We start from the raw sequence: 27,503 nt of genomic DNA, 5'->3' as shown, positions 1-27,503 counted from the left end.
GCCAGACTCACCAAGAAAAGAAGAGAGAAAGCGCAAATTAATATAATCAGGAATGAGAGAGGAGAAATCACAACAGATACCAATGAAATACAAGAGATCATAAGAGAATACTATGAAAAACTATATGCCAACAAATTGAACAACCTGGAAGAAATGGACAAATTCCTAGACTCCTACAATCTCCCCAAACTGAATCAGGAAGAAATGGAGAATCTGAATAGACCAATCACAAGAAAGGAAATAGAAACGGTAATCAAAAACCTTCCCAAAAACAAGAGTCCAGGACCAGACGGCTTCTCTGGAGAATTCTACCAAACATTCAAAGAAGACTTAATACCTATTCTCCTCAAACTGTTCCAGAAAATTGAGAAAGATGGAGAACTCCCTAACACATTCTATGAAGCCAACATCACTCTGATCCCCAAACCTGACAAGGACAACACAAAGAAGGAGAACTACAGGCCGATATCACTGATGAACATAGATGCAAAAATCCTCAACAAAATTTTGGCAAACCGATTACAGCAATACATCAAAAAGATTATACACCATGATCAAGTGGGATTTATACCAGGGACACAGGGATGGTTCAACATCCGCAAGTCAATCAACGTGATACACTACATCAACAAAATGAAAAACAAAAACCACATGATCATCTCAATAGACGCAGAGAAAGCATTCGACAAGATCCAACACCCATTTATGATAAAAACCCTCAGTAAAATGGGTATAGAAGGAAAGTACCTCAACATAATAAAGGCCATATATGATAGACCCACAGCCAACATCATACTCAATGGACAAAAGCTGAAAGCCATCCCTCTGAGGACAGGAACAAGACAAGGGTGCCCACTTTCACCACTCCTATTCAACATAGTACTGGAGGTGCTGGCCAGAGCAATTCGGCAGGAAAAAAAAATAAAAGGAATCCAAATAGGTAACGAAGAAGTAAAACTCGCGTTGTTTGCAGACGACATGATCTTATACATAGAAAACCCCAAAGAATCCACAGAAAAACTATTAGAAATAATCAACAACTACAGCAAAGTAGCAGGGTATAAAATTAACGTGCATAAATCAGTAGCATTTCTATACACTAACAATAAACTAACAGAAAAAGAACTCAAGAACTCTATCCCATTCACAATCGCAACGAAAAGAATAAAATACCTTGGGATAAACTTAACCAAGGAAGTGAAGGATCTATACAATGAAAACTACAAGACTTTCTTGAAAGAAATTGACGATGACATAAAGAGATGGAAAGACATTCCTTGCACATGGATTGGAAGAATAAACATAGTTAAAATGTCCATACTACCCAAAGCAATATACAGATTCAATGCTATCCCAATCAGAATCCCAAGAACATTCTTCACAGAAATTCAACAAACAATCCTAAAATTCATATGGGGGAACAAAAGACCACGAATTGCTAAAGCAATCTTGAGCAAGAAAAACAAAGCCGGCGGAATCACAATCCCTGATTTCAAAACATACTACAAAGCTACAGTGATCAAAACAGCATGGTACTGGTACAAAAACAGGTGCACAGATCAATGGAACAGAATTGAAAGCCCAGAGATAAAACCACACATCTATGGACAGCTAATCTTCGACAAAGGAGCAGAGGGCCTACAATGGAGAAAAGAAAGTCTCTTCAACAAATGGTGCTGGGAAAACTGGACAGCCACATGCAAAAGATTGAAAATCGACCATTCTTTTTCACCACACACCAAAATAAACTCAAAATGGATCAAAGACCTAAAGATTAGGCCTGAGACAATAAGTCTTTTGGAAGAGAATATAGGTAGTACACTCTTTGACATCAGTTTCAAAAGAATCTTTTCGGACACTGTAACTCCTCAGTTGAGGGAAACAATAGAAAGAATAAACAAATGGGACTTCATCAGACTAAAGAGCTTCTTCAAGGCAAGGGAAAACAGAATTGAAACAAAAAAACAGCTCACTAATTGGGAAAAAATATTTACAAGCCACTTATCCGACAAAGGGTTAATCTCCATAATATACAAAGAACTCACACTGCTTAACAACAAAAAAACAAACAACCCGATCAAAAAATGGGCAGAGGACATGAACAGACATTTCTCAAAAGAAGATATGAATATGGCCAATAGACACATGAAAAGATGTTCATCATCGCTAATCATCAGGGAAATGCAAATCAAAACTACACTAAGATATCACCTTACCCCCGTTAGATTGGCAAAAACATCCAAAACCAAGAACGACAAATGTTGGAGAGGTTGTGGAGAAAGAGGAACCCTCATACACTGTTGGTGGGAATGCAAACTGGTACAGCCACTATGGAAAACAGTATGGAGATTTCTCAAAAAGTTAAAAATAGAAATACCCTATGACCCAGCCATCCCATTACTGGGTATCTATCCTAAGAACCTGATATCAGATATCTCAAGAGTCCGTTGCACCCCTATGTTCATCGCAGCATTATTTACAATAGCCAAGACGTGGAACCAGCCTACATGCCCAGAAACTGATGATTGGATAAAGAAGATGTGGTATATATACACAATGGAATACTACTCAGCCATAAAAAAAGACGAAATTGGCCCATTCACAACAATGTGGATGGACCTCGAGGGCATTATGTTAAGCGAAATAAGTCAGTCAGAGAAAGACGAACTCTATATGACTCCACTCATAGGTGGAAATTAGTATATTGAGAAGGAGATCTGATCGGTGGTTACCAGGGAAAAGGGGGGGTGGGGGGAGGGCACGGAGGGGGTAGTGGTGTACCCACAACATGACTAACAAAAATGTACAACTGAAATTTCACAAGCCTGTAATCCATCATAACATTAATAAAAAAAAAAAAAAAAAAAAGATCTTGGGTTAGGTTAAAAAGAATATGTATTACTTGGGAAGAAGCTACTGTAAAACTGACTAAATGGCAAAATTAACATTCTCCATCTATTAAGAGAAAAATGACAACTTTGAAAAACATTTTGCTTTCAGAGAAATACATATTTCAAGAATATGTTCTTTTACAGTTGCCTTAGAGCTGGGTAGCTGAGGACAGGGGCGCAAGGGAGGCTTTTCACCAGATATTCTTATGCACTTTCTGAATTTTGAGCCAGATAAATGTGTTACACATTCAAAAACATAAATCCAACTTTATAAAGAAAAAACTAACTTGGCGTATTCGCAACTAGGAAATAAATTAAAATGTCCTGGATAGTAAAAGATGGTAAAGAGGATTGGGACCAAGAGGAAGTTAGCCACCTAGTTAGTTAATATACCACTCTCTCTAGCTCCCAAATCATTTGTTAATTCAAACTGATAGTTGTTTTGTTTAAACCTGGGGGTGGGGGAGTGGTAATCTACCCTTTAAAAAAAAGGAGCCTCTTCTTCAGCAAGACCTTTATTCTCCACTGCTCAAATCCCATTAACACTAATCAGCACAATGATTAAGCACATTGTGGTTAAGTACTCTAGTTGATAAAGACTCCTTTGGAAAAAAGGTTCCCATAGCGACAGGTAACGGCTATGTCAAACTCAGCTTTTCAGCACAGGACTTGGTGTCACAGATCAGAGAGTTAAGATTGGTTTAGAATTAATCTGGAGGCTTGCTTTTTTAACTTCACTTGACTTCATCCATTCAAAAGACACTTACAAGAGTCCTCTATAAACCAGGCACAGTACCAAACACGGGAGGGCAGAAGAACCAGGTGAAAGAAGACCTGAAAGATAAGATATGGTTCTTGCCCCCACGAATAGAAGTCTGCTGAGGAAAGCAGCCACTGAAAGAAATAATGACATTAGGAGGGTAATTCTACCCCTAAATCTATAACGAAGCCTTGTCCTCACCACTAGGACTGGTCAGTTTCTAATCTAGTTTCACTTTCCCATCTTCAAGCTGCAGCACAGCTGGGTTTCCAGCTGGCTGGGGAAGAAAAGCTTCTTTAAATAAACAGCATTTTAAAAATATGCAGTCACTTTTGCTATAGTACTGAATTTTGTGAAACGCCTTCCTCTAAGATGTGAATCTGGGTGCCAAATTAATTAAAAACTATCCTAAAGAATGTAAAGTCCCCCAGGAATACACCTTTTCCATCTTTAAAGTACACCATACACTGGAAGAAAGCTGCAAATCAGAAAGTCCCAAAGGAAGAATGATTTTTCTTTTTTTTTTTTAATGCTATCTACTGTATCTATTCAATAAGGAAACAGTTGAAAAACACATATATAGGAAAGCAATAAGATAGGGTGTGATTAGACCAAAATATCTGCAACCATCATTAAAAATGCAGGACTATTTGCAGAACCGGATGCTTCTATGGCATTGTACAGAGTTGCTAATCTCTAAGAGTCCTTTCTAACTCCTTTTCCTCTCCTTTCCACAGAAGGCACAGAAAACACTCCATAAATGCAATCTTCGGAGAAATGCAAAGATTTTACTTAACTCTTTACCACCAGAGGTAGTAATTTTGGGTGAATAATACACGTTAGATCTATAAAAATGCCCCTCTGGCAGATATTGCTATTTCAGCAAGACTTCACAGGTTTCAAGCCAACATTCCATAGTTGTGTTGAAATTAGCCATTTATGAGGACCTTTTAGAAGGGGTGCAGTACGACCCCTGCAGTGATGTCACTAAGGAACATGCTAACTTTTAAGCAAAGTATATCCCTCCATATGGTCCTAAAGTCCTGGCCCACCAAAACACAGCTTTCTAGTTGATCTCCCCAAGAACCACACCTCTCAGAACTCAGACACACTCAGAGTTGAAACTGGCTAAACAAAGTAACAATTCAACCACAGTTGCTCAACATAACTGCCATGATGACAGTTTCCAAGTGCCAGTTTCCCTATTTTGCAATGGGCAAATCTGCTCCAAGGAGAAAATGTTCCCAATGACCCTGTGTCCCAGAGGGCTTTCTTTACAGATAGAGAACAGAAAATGAATTTGTTGGTTATTTCCTGCTGAGCACAAGGAAGGTGTTGTGGTTAGTTAGGATGATTTTGTTTCCTTATTTAATATACCATTACCAGTGCATGTTTTCTCTAGCCACAGAGTAGAAAATAAGAAAATGCAGTTTATGCTCTTTTGTCATATTATCACCACTTCCAAAAGTTTCCCCCTCACAAAGATGTCCTTTCATTTCTAAACCCCTTATATCAAGCCCCCCACACTGGCACATATCTATATACTATCAATTCAAAGATTTTTGCATTCCAAAATGTTTACTTCCATCCACATTCCTGTTCCTTGATAATGTGGGATGTGTGAGGGCCTTCTCTTTAGCCGTGACTGCAGTCCTAAATTTATCTTTTTGAGGACTGTACTACACATGCTATTTTAATAATATGAGACGACCAGAACCTAAAACCAGACTATATTTCTGACCCCCAAATCTTTCATGATCTCCACATTCAACTAGTAAACTCTTAAACGCTCACTAAAACAAACAAGGTATAATAGATGGGGGGGGAGGGGAAAAAGAGGAGGAGGAGGAGAGGGGATTATCCGACAATGAGAGTGGGTCTCAATGGACCAGACTAGGGATTATGTGGCGATGTGTACTGTGCATATTCAGGAGTAACTCACCGAAAACCAAAACAGACGCTGTCCTTGGACAAGGTTCAATCAATGTTTTTACTATCTATTTCTCTCTGCACAATACAGTTCCACAGCTCCCCAAGGGATCTCAGATAAAATACGTAATAGAATAAAAAATTAGAAATTCTTAACTGGTCTCAGCTTGTCACCATAAAACATTTCAGAGCATAAAACCAACATTAAAGAGCAGTCAACAATACTCCTTGGAACGATGTCAGGGAGAGAAACTGCTGTTATCACAAAGTTTTTGCCCTCCTTATTAAGACACTGCAGGATTCTTCTGATTAAAATGATCACAGCTTAACATTATGCCTAGATATACTCCCACCATTAAACTAAAATTTGTCTCTTGAAGGACAGGGGTCAGGGGGAGGTAGGAGAAGGGAAGCTTCCAAAAATCAAAGGCATTGATCTAGAAAGATGAGGGCAGCAAAACTTCCCATGAGCGGTTACACATTCTTTTCTACTCAAAGCCTGTCTACACTACTCAAAGCCTGTCTACACTACCTAGAATCAGTTGGTAAACCGGTAAACACACCAACTTCTGTGATAGTCGAGGACATCAGACACAATTCAGTGATTACACAGCTCAGAGTCACACCATGAGCACCAAATTCAGCCTTAGTTGGAACAAAATGAAACCCCAATATGAATAAGCACGACAAGCTAAACCAAATACTTCAGTATGGGGACAATTTCGTTTGAAATATCTTACTGAGAAGTAAGCACCGGATTCAGGGACAAGAAGAAAAAACTCAAACTGACATTTTGACTTTTGACGTGCGAGAGACCTCCATTCCCAGCTGCACAGATCTACAGATTTCAGCGTTTTGTTTCTAATCACCTGCATTCCCGTGCAGCACTCAACATCATGAAGATGAGAGATGCAGTCAATCCGTCCTGCCAGTAAGATGTCAGAGCTGAACTTACAGCATTCAGCAGAAGTAAGTTACTCTATTTCATCGTCATCACAATCAACAGACCTAGTAAGATCTCCCAGAAACAGCCCAAAGAGGTGTCTGCTTGCTAGCCCCGGAGGTTAAGAGAAGACTGTGCTGCCCGCTTAGCAAAGACAGGCAATCACCGTGGAGAAAAAATCCCAGCCACATGGAGGACGGAAAACAGTAGCAGAAAAAGTCCAACTCTGCCTGCGCCAGCGGTTTGGATGAGCATAGCTGGGAGCCCAGGAGAGGAAGGAGGGGGCGGGGGCCATTATTCCCCAGGAGAACTTGTGAGCGGAGGCCTTCACAGCCTGGGAGTCTGCCCAGCTGCTTCTGCAGACCCTGCCAGCCTGGGCAAGGCAGGCCCGCGGGAGCAGAGCGGGCAAGGCCTCCGAGGGTCACTCCTGACTCACTGAGCCTCGGGCCAGCACCACCCGGACCTCTTCGTTTTTCCTGCCGCTACTGGGCTATGATGGCAGCCTTCCAGCCCCACATGCCATACATCAGCCGCAGATCCCTGCTGGCACAAGCTGGCGCCTCCCGCCGCCCCCCACCCCTGGCACACTTTGATGCTGATCCTCCTTCTCCCCAACACCAACCCCCTCACTCAGCCGTGCCAGGCGCCCTGCCCAGGGGCGCCCCCCCCCCCCCCCCCAGCGGCCGGGCGCTGCCAGGCCTGGGCACCTGCAGCACCTCCCCGCCCCACCCCCATTCTCCACTACCTCGCCCCTCCCCCCTTTCTCTCTAGCAGAGGGAGGGGGCGACTCACCGCAGTCAGTGCACAGGATCTTGCCCACCTCTTTCTTGAGGTTTTTGCCGTTGGTATCGAGGGGTGCAAAGGCCGTCTTAAAGACTAAGGGCTGCTCCGTGGGTTCCAGGAAAAAGATGTAGCGCTGGTTCCTTTCAAGCGGCGCGCAGGAGCCCACGCTGATCACCTGCTCGCGCTGCAGCCCCCCGCTCCGGAGCGGCCACTTGTCCAGCACCTTCACCAGCGCCACCCGACCCGAGGCGGGCGGCTCGCGGGTGCTGTTGGAGCTGGAGCCGCCGGCTGGGGCCAGCCCCTGTACCTTGCCCTCCACCACCACGGGTGCCTTGTACGCCTGGTCCTGCACCGACTTGAGGCTAGGCGAGTAGCAGGCGAGCGACACACCGAAGAGCAGCATGGAGAAGCCGGGGGCCGGGTCGCGCCTCATGCCGCCGGCGGCTGCGGCTCGCGAGCGGGCGGCGGCTCTCCGGGCTGCGGGGCTGCGGGGCTGCGGCTGTTGCGGCGGCCGCGGCTCTGGGGGCGCAGCGGGACGGGAGATGCTGCTGCTGCTGCTCCTGCTGCTGCTGCTCTCGCTGCTGCTGCTGCTCCTCTCGCTGCTGCTGCTGCTGCTGCTGCTGCTGCTGCTGTCGCTGTAGCTGCTGCACGGAGCCTTCTCCAGTGGCGGCGGCGACAGCGCTGAGCAGCAAACCTGCCGCATCTGGCCAGGCCATTTGGGGGGCTCCGCCGCTCCGCCGCCGCCGCCTTGGGAGGGGAAACAGCCCGCTGGAAAACCGGAAACAGCGTAACGTTAGCGCCTCGAAGCCCTCCACCCGCAGTCCAGGGAGGTGGCCCAGCCAGGGCAGGGGGCAGGCGGCAAGTGGGCCGCGATGCGCAGCGCGGCGGCGCGCAGCGCTCCCACCCCGGGCGCCTGGACCTGGAGGAGGATGCGGAGGATGGGACGCCCGCCCACTTGCTCTCTCGCGCCCCCTCTACCCCCGGACCGAGTGAGGAGCGCGGCTTCTGCAGGGGAAGCTTGGGACTGCACTGCTCTAGTACCCAGCTTCAGGGCCCGCAGGGGCGCGGGAGGAATCGCGCTACCCTTTGCTCTTGGGATTTATCGGCATGACAGTGGGGTAGTGCGTGACGAGAGGGCGGAGTAGAAAACGGATTCTGGCACTGTCCTATGAACGTGGGAGTGGGACAAAGGGTGTGCCCTTGTCTTTGGCCGTCGGCTGTAGCAGCCAGGGAGATTGCCACTGCCGGGATGGTGGGCTAGCCTCCTACCTCCTGGATTGTCCCCTTCCCTGAGAGGACCCTAGAGGCCAGCCACTAATCGAGCCCACGTGCTCGTCCCTGCCACCACCTGGTGAGCACTGGCGATTCGAATTGAGGTCGGGGAGGATCCCAGCCCCGTCATTTTAGAAAGAGTTGGGGCCACATGGAGTCTTGTCTGGGCGTTAAGGACACCTAACCAGGGGTGGTGGTTGGCAGTCCCCAAGACTCTGGGTTTTCTGCAGCCGCCAGGCGGGACCACGCTGTACGCTATACATACAACCTCATTTTTAAAAAAGGCGCTCCCTGAGGGATGTGAGGGCTACTTGAGAGCCAACCTGAGATCCAGAGCCTGTCAGGGCCAGAGGCTTCTCCATAGGAAATGGTTTCTTTTTTAAAGTCAAGAGGCAGGAGAGTTTGGCAGTGGAGCCAGCGTCTGATTTTGAAAAGCAAGTTCAGTCCCTTCTTCTCCTATCAGTAAGGATCCAGCCGGCGAGTTTTCAATACCCAGTTTGTATCCTTGAGGGAATGCTCAGGCATTCCTCTGAGGTCTTGGAGAATTTTATCCCTGACTGGGCCTGGCAGGAAACTGGCCCAAGAATGTCTGATTTAGGATAGGACAGCTATTCTGGAAAGGAAGGAGCGAGCCAGACCTCAAACTTAACATATCCAAAGCCAACAGCATTATTTCTCCCACCTCTCTCCAAATTCCCTGTAATTATTAATGGCAGCATTTTATACTCAGCCACCAATCCATTCCAATAAATCCCTTAGTATCATCTTATTCTTCCTCATCTGATCAGTCACCAAGTCCTTTGGCTCTACCTTTTAAAACAGCTCCAATTTATCTAGCTCCTCTCCGGCTCTGCTGTGAATACCTTAGGTCCAGGTGCTCATCATCTCTCACCTGGGCTACTGCAAAGCCTCCTAACTGGTCTCCACACCTTTCGTCTCATCACCCTCCTCCAGTCTTACCACTGCGAGAGTGATCGTTCTAAAAATAAAATTTAAATATGATCTGGACATGCCACTGCACTCAGGAGTAAAGTCCAAACTCTTCAGCATGACTCTTCAAACGCTCCCTCTACCTAACCACCTCCCTACTCTGGGAGCCAGCCACCTACCCTAGCAATCCTCAGCACATTGTGCTGTTTGCTGTGCTTCTGCACATGTCTCTTATGTCCAAGAAGCCTCATCTCCATCTTGTCCATCTGGAAAACTATTCTTTCCCCAAGGCCCACCTCAGCCCTCCCTACACATCCACCTCCATCCCCACGACCGTACTCATACACGATGGAATCAATCCATCCTCATCTGTGTTACCATGTTTCTCGTACATATTACTATTATGGCACTGACCTATACTGCACCTCAAGCAGCAGTTAATGGGTCTGCATTAGACCCATCAGATCAGATACCTTAACAGCAGGGACTATGTCTATTAGTCTTTAGATCGCTATCCAAAGAGCCATCCAACACTATGCCTGGCATAGAATAAAGATCAGCAAATCTTCACTGAAGGAAGAATGGGAGGAAGAAAAGAACTGAAAATCAGATTTCTTAAAGGCATCAAGCCAATCTTGTTAACCCCTGTAATGTCCCCCTTTTAATTTTCATAGATCACAGATCTCATATATCACAGAACATCTCTATAAGGAAAACTGCTAACTCCACCCTCTCATTTTTCAATAGAAGAAACAGTCCCGGGGAGGAGAAAGGACTTACTCAAGATCACACACAGCCAGAGCTGTATTCAGTACCCTGTTTGAGACCAGAGTAGAGGTGAAGGGCTTGTGTTCTGGGGTCAAGCAGAGCTGGGTCTCAAACCAATTTTGTACCTCACTAACTATGGGATGAGTCTATTTTCCTCTCTAGGCCTTAATTTCCTCATCTGTATAATGGAGATAGTAATAGTGTTGACCTCATAAAGTTGTTTCTTGCTCATTATGTCTTTATTCAATAAATATCCAGTTGAATGGCTCCTCTGTGCCAAGCACCGAGGACCTGATACTGGTCACTGGGTATAGTATAGTGAACCAACCGGACACTGTCCTTGTTCCCCAAGCTCATAATCTAGTTTGGGAGACAACAGTAAACAAGTAGATGATTAGGTAACTAATTACTTATAGTGATGTGTGTCCTGAAGGAAAGAAACAGGATGAAATGATAGAGAATAATGGGAAAGGGAGAGGGTAGGTCTACTTGGATAAGGGAAAGCTTCTCTGAGGAGATAACATTTAGGCTGAGACTGAAAGGATTTGAAGGATGTGGATTATGTGAGATAATAAGAGTAAAGGGCTTAGAACAATGCCTGGTGCAGAGTAAGGGCCAAAATTAATGCTGAATATTACTGATATTTTACTTATACCAATGGTTCCAAGTCTAAGAGCTGTGAATCTCTAAGTGCTGTGTAGTTATTGCACCCTACGACTTTCTGTATAATAAAAAATGCAATGCAATTTTTCAAGAGTAGATGCCATTGTGATGAATTAAAATACATATTCTCCCTCTTTTTTTCACACAGCCATTTTAAAGTATAACAAGACATTGTTACGTATGAAGACGAGTGAAGCAAGGTGAAGAAGAGTGGTAAGATATGCTACCATTTAGTCTTGTTTTAAAGAATAAATATGTAAAGATTTGTATAGCATAGATCACCTTTGAAAGGACATAGAAGAAACTGAAACAGTAGCTGGCTCTGGGAAGGACATTGGGTGACTGAAGAATGGTGTGCAAGAAGGATACTTTTCATGGTATTCCCTTTTGTACCTTGTGAATTTTGTATCAGGTTCATATATTACCTATTCAAAAAACAATTTCAAGACAAGATCCTCTAACTTTTTACTGTTGCTAAAATTTTTATCGTGTATTTTCTCAATCAAAAGCTACTTAAAATAGAACTATTATTATGTGGGATTCCTTGAAATTTTTTTGCCTTAAAATGAGATTCTCATGCTAAAAAGGGTTGGGAATTATTGCACTATAATTTTATCCTCTTTAGAATGCAAAGGTAAGTTTTGAGATCCCAACAATCTATCAGAATCCCTGTGGCCACAGAAGGTGGGGACTTAGGCAGAGACTTCTAAAGGGAAGAGAGGTACCTGTCCAGATTTCCGCAAGGTGTGATGTGTATGAGGATAAACTTCCAGAATTAGCCTCAGCCGTTGAGTATAGAAGAGCAGAGTATTAGGTTTCCTAGAAGGACAGGCCTCAATTCTATCTTGGCTTTTTCCTGGGGATCAAAGTGAATTAATATGCGTATCTTAGAAAATAAAGCTTGATATTCTGAACCTGCTAACTCTTCATCATAATTCAATAATTGATAATAAAAATAAGTACCGTTTATTAATGGCCTATTGTTGGTTAGGAGCTTCATGTTTATATTTCCATGCCTCAACAACTTTGCATTTTACAAATTGAAGAGACTTAACAGAGGTTTAATAACTTGCCCTAATGCCAGGCAGAGTTGGGATTCCCATCCAGCCTTGCCCACTGCTGAAACACGCGCTGTGTGCGACCCCCACCACCATGTCTCTCTGAGCGAGAGGCGTCTCTCTGCCTTGCTTTCATTGTCATCTGAGAGGTCTCTAATCTCTCCAAACTACTTCCACCAATGTCAGACTACTGGAAACTTATAACACTGGAGAGCAAGCGGTATAAGCATTATTTTATAAAAAGATTAATAAAATTGAGACACTGAGAGGATTTAAGTGACTTTCCCAAGACTCAAAGCTACTGATAGGGCCAAAATTTATCACAAACTCAAGTTCACACTTTTGGAGGTATTTTTTGTTTTCTTTTTTTTCTCTTTTCTTTCTTTCTTTCTTTCTTTCTTCTTTTTTTTTTTTTTTTGAGGAAGAGTGTCTCTGAGCTAACATCCGTGCCCATCTTCCTTTACTTTATATGCAGGACACCTGCCGCAGCATGGCTTGATAAGTGGTGCGTAAGTCTGCACCCGGGATCCCAGGGGCTGCCAAAGCAGAGCACAAGAACTTAACAACTGCACCACCGGGCTGGCCCCACTTTTCTTTATTTCTTTATTTTTTCCACTTTATTGAGGCATAATTGACAAAATTGTGATATATTTAAAGTTTACAAGGTGATAATTTGATATACGTATACATTGTGAAAGGATTCCTACAATTGAGTTAATTAACACATCCATCACCTCATATATTTACCATTCGTTTTTTTGGTGAGAACACAAGTTCTACTCTCTTAGCAAATTTCAATCATACAATAATTGTTATCAACTATAGTCACCATGTTATACATTAGATCCTAAAAACTTATTCATTTTATAACTGAAAGTTTGTACCGTTTTACCAACCTCTCCCCCTTTCCGCACACCCCAGCCCTTGACAACCACCATTCTATTCTGTTTCTATGAGTCTGACTTTTTTTTAGAGTCCACATACAAATGATACCATGCAGTATTTGTCTTCCGCTGACTGGCTTATTTCACTTAGCATAATGCCCCCCAGATTCATCCACGTTGTTGCAAATGGCACGATTTCCTTCTTTTTTAAGGCTGAATAATATTCCATTATATTATATTATGTTACACTATATTATATTATATATATGTATCTGTATATATACACACATGCACACACACACACACCACATCTTTATCCATTCATCCATTGATGGACACAGGTTGTTTCCTTTCACAGAGGAAGACACAGAGACCATAGAGATTATTTGATTTGCTCAAGGTCATATAGCCGAGTTAGTGGCAGAAATAGTGCTAATACCCTGACTCCTTGACTAGTGCTCTTTGGTCTATGTTTCAAAGTCCTGGCTTCACCCCTAGCAGATTGGATTGTGAGCTTGGGGAAGTCACTTCACCTTTCTAAGCCCTAGTTTCCTCCCCCTTGGCTATTGTGAATAATGCTGCAATGAACATGGGCGTGCAGCTATCTCTTCAAGATAGTGATTTCATTTCTTTTGGATCAAGCTCACGCTTTTGAACAGAACCACACAGCAGTATGGAAGCCAGACTTGTTCACTACACCATGGCTCCCCACAAAGTTATGAAAAAACTAGTTCATGGTAGCAGTGGGCTGTGTCACTATATAATCATCACTGAGAACAAAAACAGAAGTAGACAGAATGGTATAGACATTCTGAATTCAGGATAGAACACCCACATGAAGAGCCTGGCTTCTTCTCCCAGATTCCCTCCCACACAAGATGGGCTTCCTCCAGCTTTAGCCAATTCAGTGGCCAGAAATGGTCACTGAACCAGGTGACACGACTTACTACATCCAGGAAAACTGGCTGGTTGAGGAGACGTATATGGCCTTTATGTGGTCACTGAGTCTCACGAATCAAGCCTAACACTTTGCAGGATGGTCTCATTTTCTAAAGAAAGACATTTTATAAACCTCTTTTTTCTCCTTTTGAGATCTGGTTTCTAAATTTGGCTTCCAGAGTCACTCTCAGGTTCTGTGTGGTTAATTTCTTTTCCTCCAAGGACTTTCAAACAAGGGACTAAATAGAAAACAGATATTGAGAATCTGAGAATATTAGCACCGAGAAGGACTTGAGCATCAATGTAGCCCGATGTCCTCCCTCCGCAGAGGAAGACACAGAGACCATAGGGATTATTTGATTTGCTGAAGGTCATACAGCCGAGTTAGTGGCAGAAACAGTACTAAAACCCTGACTCCTTGACTAGTGCTCCTTGGTCTGTGTTTCAAAATCCTGGCTCCACTCCTACCGGATTGGAATGTGAACTGGGGTAAGTCACTTCACCTTTCCAAGCCTTAGTTTCCTCCCTTAATAGGATAATAATATATCTACCTCTTAGGGATTTTGTGAGGATTCAGTGAGATAATTCACAAAAAATGCTTCACAGTATTTGGCACAGAGTAACTGGCTAACAGTGTGTGCAGTGGACTCAGACTGCCTACGTCTCAATTCCAGCTCTGCCACTTACTTAACTGATGTTTTGGCCTAGTTACTTAACTTCTCGGAGCCTTGGTTTCCTCAACTGCAAAATGGGTAAATTTTACCCATTACTCATTAAAATTGTTGCGAGTCTAAAATAATATATATACCCCATTTAGAATAATGCTCAGCACATTAGCTATTATTAGTTTGACTAGAATAACCACTTTTACTATTTTAAGTAGCCATACTTTACCCCAAATTCAGCAGTTTTAAAACCACCCATTTCTATATGTTTTGAACTCGCTAAAATTCTTAAGAGTAGAGCCTGATGTTCTGCTTTATATTTTTTTAAAAAAGTCACATCATTGGTAGTCCCAGCTCCCGATCAAGAGAGGACATGATTCAATAATTTACAGCCTGGGGCTACATCAGGAGTCTGAGGGCCTCCACTCTCCAATTTGCTGAAAAGGGCAGCAGTCCCTCTGTCTGAGTTGTTCCATCTGGGAGAATAATACTTATTTCTTTGTAAAGTGCTTTGAGACTTTCGGATGAAAAGTGCTATGTGAGCACAAATTATTATCTCTTTTCCAGATATCACTTTTAGATTCAAATCCAGGAGCTCCCTAAAATAGAGCACAGCAGAAGTACAGTCTGGACACAGATGTATCTGTCCTGTATTATCACAATCAGATAATACATTTGTGCTTTACACCATCATTAGTTTTCTTTTACATGTCATAGTACATCTAATTTGGACTGAGAAAAAAATGAGATGTCCTCAAGCTGAATGTTTTTGCTGTTTAACATTCAAATATTTTCCTCCCTCTGTTTTCCTGATTTGTGTATTTGGAATCCTCTCCTGAGGTCAACAGGAACTCTGAGGTTGATTCAACTCTGGGGGCGTGAAGCAGGATGAGAAGAAATTGCTATTCTCTTATTCCCAAATCCTCAGGCTAGTGTACCTTTGAGTGTCCAATTCAACCTTGTTTCTACCTCATAAATTCCAGTTCATGTGCATTCTTTTTCATTTGCTTCTTAGACACTTCCAATATCAGCCAAGGTCAGAAATTTTAAGACTTTACTTTTCCTGAGTTTTCTTTACAATTCATAAATTTATTCATTCTACCAAAAAGCATTTACTGAAAACCTACTATGCATACTGACCAAGATGCTACAGAAATAATAGCCATGGTTCCTGCCAGAGCTAAAATCTGGGCAAAATTAGAGTCAGGAGCTCTTATCTGTTGGCTAGCACCTGCCCTGGACCCCCTCCCACCCCATCCCCACACTTTTCTCCTTTAATGTCATCCCTTCCCTTTGTCTCTCAGGCTCAGTGCCCCACTGTTCTCTCAGCTCTCCCGATTCTGAGGGCAGAGAGTATGCTCTGCAAATGCTAGATCCTCAATATTTGCTGAACATGACAAACTCAATCACACTAGGGGATTAATATCTATGAAAGCCTAATGCGTAACTCCTTAAATTATGCCTTAGTTTCTAAAACATTCCATATTATGCATTCCAAAATGAATTTATTTTTTCCAAAACTGTTTTTATTCATTTTTTCTCTTATTTTTTTCTTCTCCCCCAACCCCCCCCAGTACATCATTGTATATTCTATTTGTATGTCCTTCTGGCTCTGCTATGTGGGATGCCACCTCAGCACTGGTTGATGAGTAGTGTTAGGTCCGTGCCCAGGATCCAACCAGTGAAACCCTGGGCCACTGAAGCCAAGCACACAGAGATAACCACTCAGCCACAGGGCAGCCCCTTACTCTTTCTTTTAAGAAATCTAGGGGCTGGCCCGGTGGTGCAGCGGTTAAGTTCACACGTTCCTCTTCTCAGTGGCCTGGGGTTTGCCGGTTCGGGTCCCAGGTGTGGACATGGTATTGCCTGGCAAAAGCCATGCTGTGGTAGGCGTCCCACGTATAAAGTAGAGGAAGATGGGCATGGATGTTGGCTCAGGGCCGGTCTTCCTCAGCAAAAAGAGGAGGATTGGCAGTGGTTAGCTCAGGGCTAATCGTCTCTCAAAAAAAGAAAAATCTATTTGAGGGGCTGGCCCCATGGCTGAGTGGTTAAGTTCATGAGCTCTGCTTCAGCGGCTCAGGGTTCATCATTCCAATCCTGGGCACAGACCAAGCACCGCTCATCAAGCCATGCTATGGCAGCATCCCACATAGCAGAACTAGAATGACCTACAACTAGAATATACAACTAGGGCTTTAGGGAGGAAAAAAAAAGAGGAAGATCGGCAACAGATGTTAGCTCAGGGCCAATCTTCCTCACTAAAACGTCTACTTAAAAAAATGCATTTGGTTAATATTTATCTTGCAATTTATCATTCAAAACTATTTTTTTCTGCTTTTTCTCCCCAAATCCCCCCAGTACGTAGTTGTATATTCTAGTTGTGAGTGCCTCTAGTTGTGGCATGTGGGATGCCGCCTCAACATGGCTTGATGAGCGGTGCCATGTCCACGCCCAGGATCTGAACTGGTGAAACCCTGGGCCTCTGAAGCGGAACGCATGAACTCAACCACTTGGCCACAGGGCCAGCCCCTCAAAACTATTTTTAATCCCCACTCTGACCCAAGCTTTATACCAGATGCTGAGAATGCAGGTGCAAATATGATACACGAAGTTCCTGCTCTTGAAGAACTTACACTCTTAAAAGGAGACAGACACTAAAAAGTAGATAAATAAATAAAATATTTCATTAAGAGAAAGAAAAGAGGAAAGAAGAAAGAGAGTGTGTGAGTAGGATTAGATTGAAAGTGACTAGGACAGAATGCCTCCTGCAAGGATGGACTCTCTAAGGAGGCAAGATTTGAGCTGAGATCTGAAGGATGAAGAAGAGTCACTCATACAAAACTCTGGGAGCAGAGCCTTTGAGGTGGAGGGAAGATGGCCATACCAATTTATGGCCTGAGGCAATAACAAACCTGACATCATCAAACACAGAAGGAAGGCCAGCGAGGTTGGAGACTGTTTTAACAAGGGGAAAGAGTGGCATGGAATGAGGTTAGGGAGATAAGTAGGGATCAGACTTATGCTGGGCTTTGCAAGCTATGGTAGGTTTGGATTCTATTCTAATGGGAAGTCATAAAGGGTTTAAGTAGGGGAATGACATGATCTGGTTTACATTTAAAAGAGATCATTCTGAGATATGGAGCAGAGTCTGTAATGGTGCAAGAGTGGAAGGGAAGAGAGCAGTCAGGAAGCTGTTGCAGTAGCCTTGGTAGGAAGTGGCTTAGACTTGGGTAGTTGCAGTGGAGATGAAGAAAAATGGATGGAATTAGAAATATAATGTGAAGATGGAACCAACAAGATTCGCTAGAAGATTGGATGAAGTGGGTAAGGAAAATAGAGTGACCAAGGATTACTCAATTTTGGGCTTGAGCAACTGGATAGATGATAGATGATGGCACCGTGGATTGAGATGGGAAATTTAGCAAGTAACATAATGGGACTGGAGAAAATAGAAAATTCTATTTTTGGCATATTAATACTGAGATACCTGTTAGACGTTCAAGTGAGAATTCAAATACCAACTGGATGTGTAAGTCTGGACTTCAAATGAAAGGTCAGAGTTAGAGGTCTAAATTTAGAAGTCAACATATAGATGGAATTTAAAGCTATGGAACTAGATAAGATGATGGAAAGAGAAAGTTGAAAGGGAAGAGAATCTAGAACAGCACTGTCCAATAGAAATACATGTGAGGCACATACATAATTTTGAATTTTCTAGTAGCTATATTAAAAAAGTAAAAAGAAACAGGAGAATTAATTTTAATAGCCCAATATATCCAAAATATTATTTCAATATGTAATCATAAAAATTATTGAGATATTTTATATTCTTTTTTCATACTAAGTCTTTGAAATTCAGAGTATATTTTCTGCTTACAGTATATCTCATTTCACACTAGCCACATTTCAAGTCTCAACAGGCACACGTGAATGGTGCATGTCTAGAACTTAGCCCTGGGGCAAACCAACATTTACAGGTTAAATAGAGGAGGAGGAGTCAGGAAAGGAGACTGAGAGAATGGTGCCATGGAAGCCAAGAGAAGAAAGTATTTTAAAAACAGACTGGTCAACTGTGTCCAATGTTTATAAGAAGCTGAGTAAGATGAGAAAGAGCAATAGAATTCAGCAACATGGAGGTCACTGATGACCTTGACTAAGGCTGTTTCAGTGGAGTGATGGCTTCCTGGAAGGAAGCCAGAATGTAGTCAATGAAAGATAAGGAAGTGGTGACAGCTAATATAAACAACTTTTTCAAAACGTTTTGCTATGCAGATGAGCAGAGAAATGAAGCATTAGTTAGAGGTGGATGTGGAGTGAAGGAAGGGTTTCTACCAAAACAGGAGATGTTAGAGCATGCTTGTATGCTAATGGGAATGTTCCAACAAGAAGGAACAAATTGTTGTGGAAGAAAGGGGATAATTGAAGAGGAAAACACTTCAGAAGACAGAGAAGTTGTGTACAAGAGCGCAGAGAGAGGGGCTGCTCTTTGACAGGAAAAGTGATCCTTCTATTATAGGAAGGAAAGAAGACAGCATGTGGATACAATATCAGCGTAGAGATACAAATTAGTTTACAAATCTGGGTAACAGGGATCTTCATCTTAACACAAAGCTGAAACAATAAGAAAAAAACAATAAGCAAAAATATATATATATACATATTTGAGAAATGCAAGCAAGCAAGAAAAAAAAGGCAGTATGCCTATGGCAGCGGGAAGATAGAAAACTATGTTCTTTTTCTTTTCTTTCTTTAAAAATATCAATCTGATTAACATAAGAGAAGGCTTCACTTTTTCAGGGTCTGCAATGTTGGTGTCCACTCTCCAAGGTACCCCTTTCTCTGGATCAAGTTACCTAGGAAGCCAATTTAAGAATCACAAGATTGCTTGATGATTAGAGTCTCAGGGCAAAGGGAATGAATGATCTTGAGGTCATTTCATTCAAGCTGTAAAAAAGCCTGATAAACTGCCTCTGATACATATAACAGGGTACACATGTCTGTCACATTAAGAGTCTCTCTCCCCTGAACAGTGTTGGAAACAGAGTGATAAAATCTCATGATCCAATTTGTGAGACAATCTACCTGAGGCTTATTCAATTTTATACCTATTTAGAAGTCTAGGTCTCTTCCTTGCCTGTAAGAAAGTTGAAAGTGGCTAGAGGGGCAATATATCAAGGCAGGGTCCCACGCAGGAAACAATATTCTACTCAAAACAGTTTACTGAAAATAATTTATTAATGGGACTATTTACAAAGATGTGAGCAGAGTTAAAGGAAACAACAGATATGTAGAAGCTCCCAGGGACTAGCAGGAGTTTGCTAAGCCTTCCCTTCCCCAGACATGCAGGGACAAGGTGAAGAAAGTGTTACAGAGGCCCAGTGAGTGCTAGAGCCATGTAGGAGGGGCTGTTGGGCAGCTACTGCAAGAACATGGCACCAAAATAGGGAGAAAGTGGGGAGAAGAAATACCCCACTCTCTTTCCTCCTACCCTTCCTCCTATCCCCATGCCAACTTCTGCTGAACCCACTGGAAGCCAGAGGGTGAGGGAACCCAGGTGATGTCACCCACAGAGGTCAGTGCTCCAGGGTTCAGAGCTGGACAGGGAAGGGTGGAGAGTGAATCTGGGGACGGAAATGGGTGGGGGCAAGCAGAGTGTAACTAGCGTGGGAAGATAAGATATTCTTACGTGAAACAATTAAATAGGACTATCAACTAAATAGGACTATCTATGGAGCACTAAATATGTGATAGAAATGAAAAGAGGGGAGAGAGAAAGTTAAACAAAATTACAGTAACTCTTGGGGCTGGCCCCGTGGCCGATTGGTTAAGTTCGCGCGCTCCGCTGCAGGCGGCCCAGTGTTTCGTTAGTTTGAATCCTGGGCACGCACATGGCACTGCTCATCAGACCACGCTGAGGCAGCGTCCCACATGCCACAACTAGAAGAACCCACAACGAAGAATACACAACTATGTACCGGGGGGCTTTGGGGAGAAAAAGGAAAAAATAAAATCTTAAAAAAAAGAAAAATTATAGTAACTCTTAGCTTTCATTAATTTTCTTACTAGACCAGAGATTTAGAGGAGGGGGAATTGATTACTTTGTGTCTTGTTTTATTAAATAAAAGATCTTATTTTCCCTTTATTATGTAAAAGGCACAAAAAATCCTAGAGGTAACAATATTTGTTTGACTTTTGGAGACAAGGAATCCTGTGCAGATTTTCACATCCTATTATCCTCAGTCCTTCTACCCCTGCCTCCTTCCACCTGCACCACTGGAAAGAGGCCTAAACCTCCAGGACACACTGGCTTACTGAGGCTTAAATTTAGACAAAAGCCTGATGCAGACATTTGAGGTCACTAAGCTTCTGTCACCATATGGACACAATCAAACAGAAAGCAAGACAGCACTGTGGTTAAGAAGGTAGGCTCTAAAGTCGGACGGCTTGGATTTAAATGCTTGCTCTACTACTTAGTAGCTGTATGGCCTTGGGTAAGTTACTCCTCTTATCCTCCATGCCATCTGTAAAATGGGGGTAATAATAGTACTTATTCCATAGGGTCATCTTATGAGGATTACATAAGATACTTCACGGAAAGTACTTAGGAGACTCTCTGGCATATAAGAGATGCTTCAGAAGAACTCTATTATTAATAAGGCCAATTTTCTGATTCCAAAGTACTATGCAGTCAACTCTGTTTCTCTTTAATAATTCAGTCTTGGTCTCCTCTCCACCTCTTTAGATCCTTCTCTCTCTCTCATACACATACACACACACATGCGCGCGCGTGCACATGCACACAGTAAATAGTGGAGTCCTCATTTATACCAAAGTATATGGATACTTATCTATTCATTCATGCTCTCATGTATTTATTGAGCACCCATTATGTTCCAGATCCTGGACTGGGTGCTGAGCATAATATAAAAGTGAGAAAAAACAAACACAGCTCTTGGCCCTAAGGAGCTTGTGATCCAATGAGGGACATAAACATTATGAAATTACTACAAATAAAAATTGTATGATACAGTAATGCTAGTTAGTGAATTATGGTATTGCAGCTTAGTTTTTTCAGATTCCAGAAAAAAGGAAGTGAGCAGAATTCTGTGAGCTACAAGTGAGACGTCAGGTTGTGCTGTCCAATATGCTGGCCACTACCCACAGGTGACTGTTTAAATTTTAATTGTAAGCAATTAAAATGAAATTAAATTTAAAATTCTGTTCCTCACTTGCACTAGCCACATTTCAGGGGCTCAATCATCATATGTGACTAGAGTCTTCTCTATTAAACAGTGAAAATATAGAAGATTTCCATCATTGTGGAAAGTTTTATTGGGGAGCCTCAAATATGAAAGAAATTCTCATGGTCTGGAAAGTGGGAAAAAGTAGGGAAAGTGCTATAAAATACAGAAACCATGGCAAAAATCAAGTTTTCCAAATCAGAACCATAATTTATAGTAGACAGAAGGGTACGAGTATGATACAATGTTCACAACATCACATGGACTGGTTCTCCTACCGACCACTTCCTCACCAAAATGACATTTTTCCAGTGGAACTTTATATTCAGTTTCAGGTATTTTTTAGTTTGCAATTTTTTGATGTAAGTCCAGGGGAAAATACAATTCTCTTTAGAATGAATTATAATGCTTACAATTCAACTTATTTGAAATGGAAAACTGCAGGGGTATCTGTATGGGCCAAGTGGCTTTTCCCAGAAGCTACATTTTTTTTGTATCTATCAGTTAGCTCTGACTCCACTGTTTCTTACTCATGAACATGTCACTTTTTCAGGTTTCCTTTCTCTATTCTCTCAGGAACACAAAGCTTTGAGTACAATTTCACGTTGACCGTGTTTATACTCATGGAGTCAGAAGCGAGAGTGCTGCATTTCCCCTGTGTGCAATCATTCTTTCAATGCTCCTCTTTTTTTTTTTTTTTTTTTTTTGTATTTGACAGTGCATCAGAAAAATGCTGTAACTAGCAAGGGGGAAAAATGGCGCTTTAAAATTTTGCACCCAGGCTAAATCTGCCGTGTGCACAGAAAAATAAGAGGACTCTTGGTGACAGGTGGCAGTTTTCTACCTGGAAAAAGATATTCAAGTCACCAAAGGAGAAATGAAGCTTTGCTTATTTTCTAGGTCTAAGAAAAATCACAGCTGTTGTTGTTGTTGTTATTGTTAACAATTCTTATCAGTTTTAATTAGCAAGACAAAATATGAATATGGCGTCCCAGCTATAGATTGTATAGCTGAAACTACTCTAATGCTGAATCCCCGCTGAAGAACCCAGCTGACCAACAGGTAAGAAGTCACTCTCCCTTGAGACCACTAGGCTGTGAGGAAGCCCAGGCATCTTGTGGAAAGGCCCACATGGGGGATGAGCAAGGCACCCGGCTGACAGCCCCGGCAGAGAGCTTCCAGCCAGCAGCCAGAGAAAAGGAGGTCATTTTGGACATTCCACCATTCTTAGCACCTCAGCCAATACTACACGAAGCAGAAGAACCACCTAGTCGATCCACAGAAGGGTGAGAAAGAACAAGTTGTTGTTTTAAGCCACTAAGTTTTGAAGTATTTTGTTAAATGGTAATAGATACTGAAACAGTATCTTAGCAGGACTAACTAGAGACTACGTAGCTTACTTCCTTTATGCACCTCATACATAATGATAGGCATATATTTTGTTCTGATGAACTCAACTCTTGTGTTGTGTTGTGGTAGAAGAAAGAAAAAATCTGACAGGCATTCCCCCTTCCTCCCACCACCAAATATACCAATCTTTCCATACCTGTATTCACACTGTCTGCCTTTCCTCTGTCATATTGGAAGAACTGTTCCTGTTCCCTATCAAAAGCCAACACTTCCAGCTGTATTCCAGATCACATCCTTTCTTGCCTTTTCCATGACTCACTCAGTATCTTTTCCTTCTGCTATATCATCAATATTTCTGTCTATTGACTCATTCCTAACAGTAGATAAATGTGCCTTAATATCGTCCCTTTAAAAAAACTTCTTTGACCCCATACCCACTTCACATGTTGTCCTATTTTCTTGCTTTCATTCATAACAAAACTTCCTGAATCAGTTGTCTATGGCCTCTGTCTCCACCCTCTCATCTGCTAGTCTCTCAATCCACTCCCACTGTCAGTACCATTTTACTTAAAGTCTCCTCTCCCGGCTCTTCCTCCTCTGATCAACCTCAAATTGTTGGTATTTCCCAGGCATCAGTAGGGAAGATGAATGAATTCTCTCAAGAAACATATCACAATGACAAACTAGCAAAAAGAGAAATCAAGAATACAATCCCACTTGGGCCAGCCCGGTAGCTTAGCGGTTAAATTTGTACACTCTGCTTCGGTGGCCGGGGGTTCACAGGTTTGGATCCCGGGTGCAGACCTACACCGTTCATCAAGCCGCACGCAAAATGGAGGAAGATTGGCAACACATATTGGCTCAGGGCCAATCTTTCTCACCAAAAAAAAGGATTACAATTGCAACAAAAAGAATAAAATATCTAGGAATAAATTTATCCAAGGAGATGAAAGACCTATACACTGAAAACTCTAAGACATTATTGAAAAAAATTGAAGAAGACACAAAGAAATGGAAAGATATTCCATGCTCATGGATTGGAAAAATAAGCATAGTTAAAATGTCCATATTATCTAAAGCAATCTACAGATTAAATGCAATCCCAGTCAGAGTCCCAATGACATTTTTCATGGAAATAGAACAAAGAATCCTAAAATTTATATGGAACAACAAAAGACCCCAGATAGCCAAACAATCCTGAGAAAAAAGAACAAAGCTGGAGGTATCACACTCCCTGAATTCAAAATATATTACAAAGCTATAGTAATCAAAACAGCATGGTATTGGCAGATAAACAGATGCAGAGATCAATGGAACAGAACCAAGAGCCCAGAAATAAAACCACACATCTATGTATAGTTAATCTTCAACAAGGGAGCCAAGAACATACAATGGAAAAAGGAAAGTCTCTTCAATAAATGGTGTTGGGGAAATTGGACAGTCACATACAAAAGAATGGAAGTAGACATTTATGTTATACAATACACAAAAATTAATTTAAAATGAATTAAAGACTTGAATGTAAGACCTGAAACCATAAAACACCTGGAAAACATAGGCAGTGTGCTCTGTGACATTGGTCTTAGCAGTTTCTTTTTGAATATCAAGGGAAACAAAAGAAAAATAAAAAAATGGGACTATATCAAACTAAAAAGCTTCCGCACAGCAAAGGAAACCACCAACAGAATGAAAAGACAACTCACCAAGTGGGAGAAAGTATTTGCAAATCATATATCCAAGAAGGGATTAATTTCCAAAATATATAAAGAACTCATATAACTCAACAACAACAAAATGAACAAACAGATCAAAACATGGGCAGATGATATGAATAGACATTTTTCCAAAGAAGATATACAGATAACCAACAGGCACATGAAAAGATGTTCAACATCACTAATTATTAGGGAAATGCAAACCAAACCTACAATGAGATATCACCTCACACTCGTCAGAATGGCTATTATTAAAAAGACAAGAAATAAGTGTTGGAGAGGATGTGGAGAAAAGGGAACTCTCATACACTGCTGGTAGGAATGCACACTGGTGCAGTCACTATTGAGATTTCCCAAAAAATTAAAAATAGAAATACCATATGATCCAGCTATTCCACTTCTGGGTATTTATCCAAACAACATGAAAACACTAATTTGAAAACATCTCTGCACCCCTACGTTCATTGCAGCATTGTTTACAATAACTGAGACTCGGAAGCAACCTAAGTGCCCATCAACAGATGAATGAATAAAGAAGATGTGTTCCTGAGAGAATGGAAAAGCAAAAAGCATGACCAGACAATTTACAAAGAGATACATAAAGATAGTTTTTAAATATATAAAAAAGATGTCCAACTTCATTCATAATAAAAGATATGTAAATTATTAAAGCATATTGAGATATCATTTCTCACTCATTAGATTGCCCAGAAAATCAAAAGCTTGACAATACACTCTGTTGGTGAGGATATAAGAAAACAGATACTCTCATACATAGCTGGAAGGAATATAGCAAAACTACAAACAAACTTACTTCAACACAGCAATCTCAGTTGTATAAATTTATTCTGAAGTGACATCTCAAGTAATATAAAAATACACATACATAAGATTATACATTGCAGCATTATTTGTAATTCCAAAATACTGGAAACTACCTAAATATCTAGGTGAAGAAGCTTATTTGAACAAACCACAGTACATCCATCCAATGGAGCACAGTGCTATGCAGCTGTAAAGAATGAGGAAGATCTCTATGAACCGATATGGAATGACTGCCGGGAGATATTAAGTGAAAAAAGCAAAGTGCAAAAGAGTATCTGTTATATGCTGCCTTTTGTGTAAGATAAAAGGGAAAATAAGAAAATATGCTTTATCATTACCAGAAAACAATAGAATCTGTTTCCTACAAGGAGTAGAGGTGGGGAGAATTAATGGAAGGGACACAGAATGGAGTGATCTTTCTGAGTGTAAATTTTTATACAGTTTTGACTTTTGAAAGCATTATAATATCTTACATATTCAAAAAATAAATCAATAAATAGTGAGAAAAGCTAAAACCAAAAACCAATTGAAACAAATGAATGTAATTTATTTCAAATGAATATCATGACCACACTAAATGGGAAAAAAATTAAAAAGAGAGAACTAACTCAATGAACTTATGAACACAATATATTCTTAGTTTCGGAGGCGGAGAGAGAAAAGTGCAAACAAACCATGAAGTCTTTTTAGTTGGGTTGTTACCCATAGTGGTATGAGCAAAGCAATTTTGAAACTATTTTAGATGTAATCTAGATTTGAGCAAACGAGTAAATGTGTTACTATAGTTGGAGCCAAGATTCTCACTGTAGAAGGGGCATGTAAGTGCAGAATGGAGGAAGGCGAGAGAATCTTGTGGAGATGGGTTAGAATTAGAGAAACTGGTGTGAACTCATGATTTCTAAAATATGAATATGTATATACATGTTTATGTATGTGCCCATGTATGCGTACATGTATATATATGCATATATTGCCTAGCTCTGGCTGTTCAAAGGTCCAAGAAGCAAATACAATCGAATAGCAATGAGCATGTCTTGTGCCCAGATCTTAGTTTCTAATACCATTCTCCACTAAAAGAAACCTGAGCTCCTTTGAGGAATAACTGATTCCAGGGCCGGGGCAAGCTGGGTACAATTGGAGCCTGGAACATCTTGTTATACCAGTAAATAAGTGCTAAAAGATGATGGGACCATATTGCAGGGACATAGGGGCCAGCTTGAAGAGGCTCCCATTGGCCAAATCTGGAACAATTTGAGCACCAAACTAAGGAAAAACAGTAATGAATGATAAACCGTTGAAAAAAATAGCAACCCATGAATCCATATCATTAATAGATAGATGACAGATAGAAACATAGATACATATATAGATACATAGATAGATGTCAGATACATAGATAGATACATACACACATATATACCTACATACATATATAGATACACACATACATACATAGATGGATAATAGATACATATTTATAGACACATACATACCTACATGCATACATACATAGACAGATAGATAGACAGATATATGGGGGAGAAGGGTGGTGTCTTGCTTAGAGCAGAATGCTGAGAAGCCCAGAGCCAACTTACGCATTAGGCACAGTGTCTAAAGCTCACATACTTTTATTTATTTGTGGTGTTTTTGAGGAAGATTAGCCCTGAGCTAACATCTGCCGCCAATCCTCCTCTTTTTGCAGAGGAAGACTGGCCCTGAGCTAACATCCATACTCGTCTTCTTCTACTTTATATGTGGGACGCCTGCCACAGCATGGCTTGACAAGCGGTGCCATGTCCGCACCCGGGATCCAAACCTGCGAACCCAGGCCGCAGAAGCAGAACGTGCGAACTTAACCACTGCGCAACCAGGCTGGCCCTTTACATA

The 27,503-nt window shown here is 41.7% G+C and overlaps 1 protein-coding gene across 6 annotated transcripts in view; it reads right to left on the bottom strand.

Moving 5' to 3' along the window:
- The window catches only part of NRG2 (neuregulin 2), a 249,421-nt gene that overhangs the window by 183,709 nt on the left and 38,209 nt on the right, over positions 1-27,503 (bottom strand). For 2 of the 6 annotated variants that reach the window (XR_011505800.1, XM_044780741.2), the window contains exon 1: positions 7,316-8,361. Coding sequence is in view for 5 of the 6 variants with exons in the window: in XM_044780741.2 (XP_044636676.1) it covers positions 7,316-8,009 (694 nt within the window). In the remaining variant the exon portion in view is untranslated. Of the gene's footprint in view, positions 1-7,315; positions 8,362-11,083; positions 11,209-27,503 lie in introns of those variants that run through there. The other 4 variants (XM_070517291.1, XM_070517290.1, XM_044780744.2 and 1 more) reach the window with 4 other exon arrangements.

Source organism: Equus asinus, chromosome 9, assembly GCF_041296235.1.
Source record: "Equus asinus isolate D_3611 breed Donkey chromosome 9, EquAss-T2T_v2, whole genome shotgun sequence".
NCBI classification, from domain to species: domain Eukaryota; kingdom Metazoa; phylum Chordata; class Mammalia; order Perissodactyla; family Equidae; genus Equus; species Equus asinus.
Note: the sequence above shows the minus strand (reverse complement) of the source record. Positions and strands in the feature narration are given on the sequence as shown.